General features: G+C 45.6%; 1 protein-coding gene across 1 annotated transcript; it reads right to left on the bottom strand.

Moving 5' to 3' along the window:
- Positions 1 to 3,667: 3,667 nt before the first annotated feature.
- Positions 3,668 to 5,435, bottom strand: MYADML2 (myeloid associated differentiation marker like 2). Its single transcript, XM_033961225.1, has one exon. It carries the CDS (start codon positions 5,248 to 5,250, stop codon positions 4,342 to 4,344), a length of 909 nt encoding a protein of 302 aa, XP_033817116.1. The 5' UTR covers positions 5,251 to 5,435; the 3' UTR covers positions 3,668 to 4,341.
- Between the last annotated feature and the right edge of the window lie 3,143 nt (positions 5,436 to 8,578).

Below are 8,578 nucleotides of genomic sequence, written 5' to 3'. Positions count from 1 at the left end.
ATATTGTAACACCGAACTCAGAATTAATGAAATAACTTGCTAAAAGAACTTAACCCCCCCCCTAAAATAGGGGTTACAAACAGTATGCCTAGACTATATAGACCTAAACAGGGCAAAAGTAAACGTATGGGAAATGAACAGCTGATAATACAGAATGTATCTTGAAAACATAAGCCGATAGTAGCTCAAAGACAAGCCGACCGGGTAGATAAAAAGTGAACCTGGGAAAGATCTAAATTATTGTACAAATGAGCTTCTATTAAAACCAAAGAATAAAACCACAGCACTCGGGAAAATAAAAAAGGGAGAGTAAAATGGACTTACCAAAAAGGTCTCTGCACTGATGAGATAAACTCGTACGCAGAATAAATGTGAACATGCGACAGTGGGGCTATGATATTTGATCTGTTGAAAGAGGCGCCAAAAAAGTGTTGGCAGTGGCTTGAATGCACACTGATAGGGGAGGGCATCGGGCTGTTAAAAAATGCTGCTTTAATAAATAAATGAAAATACTGGTGAAAGACTAAATAAAAAACCAAAACCATGATAAAATGCCGAATCTGACTGCAAGTGGTAGTGAAAGTAGCATAAGGCACCCGTAGTACTGTTAGTGCCAGAGCTGCTTAGAATAAAGAACCGTGCTGTACATGAGGAGAAAAAAGAAAGAATGAGGTGATAAGATGTAAAGTGCTGGCCCCTCACTGCACCACTTGATAAAATTAAGGAGCAATGTTCTAGAGCAGGAGTGCCCACACTTTTTGGGCTTGCGAGCTACTTTTAAAATGACCAAGTCAAAATGTTCTACCAACAATAAAATTTTTAAAAAAACCACAAAGCACACTATACGCAGAGAAAATGTTAATAATCATTCCTATTCCGAGGTTTTTTCAAAGAGGTCAAAGCAGATGACTCTAAGCACTGTCACCTCAGTAACAACCATACAAAAATAGACAAATACCCCCCTCCCTTTTTACTAAATCACGATAGCAGTTTTTAGCACAGGGAGCTGCACTGAATGCCCAGCGCTGCTCTCGAAGCTCATAGGCTCACTGCGCTAAAAACTGCTATTGCGGTTTAGTAAAAGGGGACCATAGTGTAAAATATAGACAGCAAATATAAATTCAGACACATTTTGATCAGTAAATTTAAAATAAAATCATTTTTCCTACCTTGTTGTCTGGTGATTTCATGAGTCTCTGGTTGCACTTTCTTCTTCTGACTGTGCATCCAATATTTCTTCCCTTCTTTCAGCCTGTATGCTTCCTCTCCTCCTGACCTCATTCCCCTCCCCCCAATCTTTTCTTCCTCTCTCCATGACCTTTTTTTTTCTGTTTCTCTTCTTTCCTTCTGTCTCCCTGCCTGCCCTCTTTCTTTCTTTCTCCTTGCCCTCCCCCAAGCCACTTCCAATGCCGCTGCCATCAAGGAACAGGCCCCCAAGCCACCACCATCGGATAACAGGCCCCAAAGCCGCCACCGCCGCCCCAAGCTCTCCCTGCTTCGGGCTGACCAGCATTCCTCTCCCCGACGTCAATTCTGCCGTCGGGGAGAGGAAGGCTGATCGGCCCAAGATCGCGATCGACCTATTGGGGAAATACTGCCGGGTCCTGCCTTCGCAGAAACAGAAAGTAAGCAAGACCCGGCAGTAAGAAGAGCAAATGGTAAGCTTCACTGACCTGTCTCCCGTCTTAGCCCGTAGCGAACGCATGCTTCGGGGCTCTAACATGTGCGTGCCGGCTTCCCTTCTCTTCCCCCCCCCCCGGACATAACTTCCGGTTCGGAGGGAAGAAAAGGGAAGCCGGCACGCACACATTAGAGCCCCGGAGCATAAGTTCGCTACGGGCTAAGGCGTGAAATCTCCAAGCCGGCTTTTTTTTTTAATGTTGAGCAGCAGCGGCAGCGGCAGAATTTAGCTGGGCGATCATCTAAATTACCCGGGCGGACCGCCCGGCTAAAAGGCCCTAGGGAGAACACTGCACTTTCACATCAACAGTAGCAAGAGCCAGCTGTAGGTCCCATGATTGACGTGCCACTCGAATGACATTTTATTATTATGTCCATCGCTTTGAATTATGATTAAGCGATTAATCAAAAACACTAATAAACTTGAAACTTGATCTTGTGCTCTGCTCTGGAGGTTAACTTGCTTGGACGGCCAGACCTGGACATGTTGGCAGTTGTTTGGAAAGTCCTCCACTTGTACACTATTTTCCAGACCGTGGAATGGCTAATGTCAAATTCTATCGAGATCTTTTTAAATCCCTTACTAGACTTATAAGCTGCTACAATCTTCTTTCTCAAGGCCTCAGACAGCTCTTTTGATCTCACCAGGGTGTTCACTCTCACTGCAGCAGTCATGAGCACACCAAACTAAATGTCTGAGGTTTAAGTAGGGCAAACCTCCTTCAAAATGCTGAGTAACGATGTTCTAATCATGTACACCTGATGTGATACACCTGTGTGTGATTTGAGCCACTGTAAGAGGGAAAATATGTGGGTGTGTCCTAATTTATTCCTCAGTTATAATACACATTTTTGTGGATATCTTTTGTTTCATTAGTAAATCAAGGAAAATTTTTGTTGTTTACCTACAATCACATCACTTTCTTTTCCAGATATAAATAAAAAAAAGATTTGACATCAATATATGAACATTTCTTAAGAAAGAACTAAATATTTCATGGGGTGTCCTAATTTTTTCATATGACTGTAGGTGCCTCAAGGCTGCACAGTAGAAATGCCTAGATTCAATTAGAGAATACTGGTTCACCTCATGCTTGGACATCTATACTTGCATCAGCCATAAGAGCTGGCACATGTGCAGATGACAGATATGTACATAAGTGGGAGTCCACCCAGGTGTAGAATATACCACTTGCAATTACACACGATGAGGTTCATAATCGAAACAAAAATATGTCTAAAAACCCGCCTCAATTGGCACTTGGATGATCAAAAAGACAGGTAAGTTGTCCAAGTGCCGATAATCGAAACGGGTTTTAGACGTATCTAAAAGCAGCTTAGGCCTTTTCACTGCCACTGTGGGCCCAGAGTGAAAAGGGGTGTTTTTCGAGGAGTGGTTAGGGTGGGATGTGGGCTGACCTAGACTTAGTCTTCCTGCACCGATAATCAAAAGTTTAACGAGACTGCCTAGATGGAACTTATACGTTGTGACTTAGGCGATCTAAAAACAGGTATAAGTGCCCAGAAGGTATCTAAAGTGACCAAATAACCACTGCAGGGATAAAGTACAGATCACCACATACTCCCCCCAGTGATCACTGACACCACCCCCTCCACCACCATAAAAATTGGAATAAAAACGTACATACCTGCCTCCAGAACATCAGCACCTGCATAGGAAAGCCTAGTAGAGCTGCACAGTCTGGACAATCAAACAGCTGAACTTAGAAGTAGACGATTCTCAAAAAAAAAATTATTTTGGACATATTTTTCGAGAATGTACTTTAGATGCTGTCTACTTTGGATGACTAGCACCTTAGGCCCAAAATGGACTTAGACTTTTTTTTTATTATGCCGCTCTAAGTTAAACAGGTATTTGCAGAACACAGATCTCTCTTAACACTTCACGGATAATGTGCATATGGATATGCACAGGAACTAAACAATAACACACTTGCTTAAAATGTAAGCTCCTAGGTTACAGAATTGCCCTTTTAGGTGGAAATCTATTTTATTAATGAACCTACAATCCTATACCAGAATAATTATACTTCCTCAATAGCATAAATATAACACAGTTCATTCCATTAAAGAAAATAGTCCAATTTCTAACTCTTCACAGCTCCAAAATAATCCCCCCTCCCCCCATACTCCACTGCCGAGAAAGGAAATTATACATAAGCTGGTTAAAAATCAAACTTCTCAGTCTTGCAGGAAAAAAATTGTATATAAACCTCCCATTTTGCCAACACTTTAAGGAGTGTCTAGCTTCTTGTGCATCCAACTTGCTACCTGGGATCCCAAAAACTATCATTGGGAATTCCAAAAAGCATGAGATAAAGAGCCTTCAAGCAAGTAGGAAGAATTGCCCTATTAAAGTATAAACTTTGAAACAATGACTATGTTCCTCCTCTTTGACATCCTTCCCAACCCCTTCTTTCCCTTGTTGCAAAGTCACCATTACTGTCTGAAGGTCACGAAGGTGGGGAGTAGGATGGCAGGTGATTCATTCCTCACCCCACCCTCACCACAGACCACTGTTAGTACACACTGCAAGTCCAAACTCATGCTGGGAGTAAAGCACATTTCACAAGTATCTTCAACACCCTGCCCTGCTGCATCCTGTAGCTTTGCCATGTGACACAATTCCCCTCCTCTTCTTTAAGGTTGATTGACAAAGTGGAGACGCTGTGAGTACACCAAGTCCACAATGTAAAGAAGCAGGTTGAGATGAGTGAAGATGGTGATCACCAGCTGGCTGTCCCAAGCACATCTCCCCCAACTGCATTGCTGTGGGCGCTGTACTGAGCCATATTTATTATCGAAGCAAAACACGGGCCAGATCACAGCAGCACTCATGTACAGTAACACTGCCAGCACTGTGTAGATAACCACCAAGCGCTCAAATGGGCAGTGGAGGACTGCCCTCTTCCCTGTCACATTCAGGATAATGATTACCACAGTGACCATGAAGCAGAAACTGTAGACAGCCACACACCACTGAGTGGCCACATAGCGCTTATACTGGCTTTCACTCACCAGGGCTCCAAAGATGATGCAAGCCACAAAAGCCTGGACAATTTTCAAAAGGCCAGAGATGGTGGCCATATAACTGCTGGCCTGGCCAGGCCTAGCCCGGATCAGGAATACTTCCACCATGTACACAATGAATAATAAGCTGGCAAAAACACTGGCCGCAATGCGGAAGTCTCTAACTTCACAACCGATCGAGTAGCAACTGAGCTGCACAAAATAGAGAACATAGATAATTGCTGCTGTAATGGACAGTAGTGTGGCCAGCATGGCAAAAGCAGCAGTGAAATTACCCCAGGACAGGACATGCAGGCAGCTGTGCATACGTGTGAGTTCACAAGTGAGGATGAAAACTGTAACAGCAAAACAGAAACACCATACAAAGACACAGAAAGTCCCAGGAGCTGCACTGAACCCTGCTCGGTGCGCCACTAGACTGAAGGTAGTACATCCAAATGCTGCCTGTAACAAACGGGCCACACCAGTGGGAGATGCTACGGCTCCCAAATTCAGAGTATGTCCCTCCGTATTCTCCATGTCCTTATGTGAGGCGATGGCTGAAAACAGCACTCCTTGGCCCTGATTCCTTGTCAGATGTGCTTCTGCTCAGGGTGTTGGCAGCAAACGCTGGGTGGTGCTTGGACCACCAGGAAGATAATGGGGGATTTCTGCAAGCCTACCGCTTTGCTTCTCTCCTATGTTAACGTTCTCTGGCCTGTGCTGAGTTCTGCAGCTGCAGTTCATGGGTATAAATATCAGCTGTATTAATAGTGCTGGAATGGAATGCATACACTTTGACCCTATGAGACTGTCACGTTCTGGTGTAGCTTACACCCAGACATCCCTTTCAAGATTTAATTTTGTCACTAGTTCTCCCTTTCAATTAGTGCATGAGGGGATCTGTCCAGAAAGCTGCAGGCAACTGTATCCAATCATTGCCAAAGCGTGAGTGTGAGAGTAGATAAGGACCATTATCCCACTTCTTCCAGCCACTGATCCTAGAATCCTCTTTGCTTCCACCACCTCTTTTGTAGACTGTTGCAAAGATCCATCAACATTTCCACCTTTCCATTAAGAAATTTCTCTTTTTTACATTGTTTATTCTTCAGAATTGCTTAATATGTATTACCATATATAAAAGACATTATCCCAGGACAAGCAGGCAGCATATTCTCAATAGTGGGTGACGTTACCGACGGAGCCCCGCAGCCGACAGCCTCGAAAGCAGACTTGCTTGAAGATCTTTGTAAGAGCTTCCGAGTGAGTGCCTTCCCGCCCGAGTTAGGGTGCGCGTCTCCTGTGAGGTACCTCAGTTCAATGTTTTCCGCGGAGCCGAGAAGTCCTCTTCTTTCAGCTCTGCAGCCTTCGTTGCCTTCTCTCACCAAGGCTTTATTATTTTAATAGTCGCTGTGCTCGCGTTTCATTAGTGAATTTTCTTTTCTTGACAAATCTAAAAAAAAAAAAACCTTTTAATTTTTCTTTATTTCTTTTTTCTTCCAGCCAGCGGCCTTACGGCCTAGGCCTGGCCGCTCACCTCGTTCAGTACGTCAGCCTTTGTTTTTTCTATGTCCCAGCCTCTCACCGGGTTCAAAAAGTGTAGCCAGTGCAACAAGACCCTTTCAATCACTGATCCTCACAGTCGGTGTATTGCTTGCCTGGGTCCTGAACATTGCCCCGACACTTGTTTGCACTGTGCTACCTTCCAACCTCGGGCCCTTCATCGGCGCCGTGCCAAGCTCCTCCAACTTTTTGGCACGATGGACCAGCCGTCTGACAAGGTCTCGACCTCGGCTTCAGGGACGGCCTCGATCTCTAAGTCCTCGACATCGACTCTAGCCTCTGCCTCCATCAAGGCCTCGATCTCGACACCTTCGACCTCGAAAGCCTTGGCAGCAGTTCCTATGAAGACCTCCTCAACGGGTAAGTCTCCTGTCTCTCATAAGAACATAAGAATTGCCCCTGTCGGGTCAGACCGGAGGTCCATCGTGCCCGGCAGTCCGCTCACGTGTCAGCCCCTCAGGTCCAGGACCTGATAGTGCTCATACCCTAAAACTGTCATACGCTTTTCGCTTATGTCCTGTAGAGTAACCTTCTATCTATACCCTGTAATCCCTTTCACTTCCAGGAAGTCATCCAGTCCCATTGTGAAACCCAGTATTGTACTCTGTCCTATTACCTCATTTGGAAGCGTGTTCCAGGTGTCCACTACCCTCTGAGTGAAGAAAAACTTCCTTGCATTCGTTTTGAATCTGTCCCCTCTCAGTTTTTCTGAATGACCTCTTGTTTTTGTTGTCCCCGCTAGTCTGAAGAATCTGCCCCTCTCCACCTTCTCTATGCCTTTCATGATTTTATACGTCTGTATCATGTCTCCTCTCAGTCTCCGCTTTTCCAGGGTAAAGAGCCCCAGTTTGTCTAACCTTTCGGAATATGAAAGGTTCTCCATTCCTTTTATCATCCTAGTTGCTCTCCTCTGGACCCTCTCAAGCATCGCCATGTCTTTCTTAAGGTACGGTGACCAGTATTGGGCACAGTATTCCAGATGTGGTCGCACCATTGCTCAATACAATGGCAGGATAACTTCCTTCGTTCTGGTAGTGATACCTTTTTGATAATGCCCAGCATTCTGTTTGCTTTCTTTGAGGCCGCTACACATTGCGCTGCTGGCTTCATTGTTGTATCCACCAATACCCCCAGGTCTTTTTCTAGGGTGCCTTTCCCCAGCACCCTTCCTCCCATCGTATAGCTGTACATGGGGTTTCCTTTCCCCGTGTGCAAGACCTTACATTTCTCTACATTGAAGCTCATCTGCCATCTTTTTGCCCATTCACACAGTTTGTTCAGGTCGCTCTGTAATTCTTTGCATTCCTCAACAGTTTCGACTCTGTTGGAGAGTTTTGTATCGTCCGCGAACTTGATAACTTCACACTTCGTGCCCGTTTCCAGATCATTAATGAATATATTGAACAGCAGCGGTCCCAGCACAGACCTCTGTGGGACACCACTCGTGACCCCTTTCCAGTCAGAGTAGTGTCCTTTTACTACTACCCTCTGCTTCCTATCCGCCAGCCAATTTTGGATCCATCAGGTACTACTCCTAAGAAGCCTCTGGAGTCCCAGGCATCCCAGGCCGTATCTGCTGGCCTACCAGCCTCTACTAGACCTCCAGCTAAGCGTGCCTCCAAGCATCGGGAATACTCATCCTCGAGGTCGCCCTCCTTGGAGCGCACTGCTGCATCTTCGAGACCTGATCCCTTTGTCTCGGTGCCCATGTTCGAGGACATGTTAAAAGCCATTCTGACCACTCAGATTTCCTCGGTCATGGCTCAACTACTCCCGTCCTCGACCCTGCTTCCTGCGAGCCAGCCTGAGCAGCAGTCTGAGACTCCTGTAGAAGCACCTCGAGGCAAGCCTCAGAAGTCTCATTGTCTCTCATCCAGTGACTCTTCGCCTTCTCTTCGGTATCAATCTCCTCAACCTCGATCAAGGCATCGCTCGAGGCATTCGAGGCATCTCACTTCTAAGCTTAGTCTGGAGTCCCTTCTTCAACGAAAACCCTCTACTCCTCCAGATACTGAGTCTTCCATGCCTCGTTTATCAAAAGCTGTTGAGGCTTCTACTAAATTTAAGCATAAGTGTCGCAAGGCTCTTACACCAGCGGCTTCTCCTCGATATCCATCGAAGTTGAAGACTCCTCCATCGAGACCGCCTCCGAGGGAGTCTTCTCCTGCCTCGACCCACTCTGTTCCTTGAACCCTGAGAACTTCACCATCGAGGGTTTTGAAGCGCAAGCACTCTTTAACTCCTCCTGTTGCAAGTAGTGCAGCTTCTTCAATCACTGTGTGCCTGGACTCTGAGCCTCCTTTGC

The sequence above is a fragment of the Geotrypetes seraphini genome, chromosome 10, assembly GCF_902459505.1.
Source record: "Geotrypetes seraphini chromosome 10, aGeoSer1.1, whole genome shotgun sequence".
In the NCBI taxonomy this organism is placed as follows: Eukaryota; Metazoa; Chordata; class Amphibia; order Gymnophiona; family Dermophiidae; genus Geotrypetes; species Geotrypetes seraphini.
The sequence above is the reverse complement of the archived record's forward strand: the minus strand, read 5'-3'. Positions and strand labels throughout refer to the sequence as shown.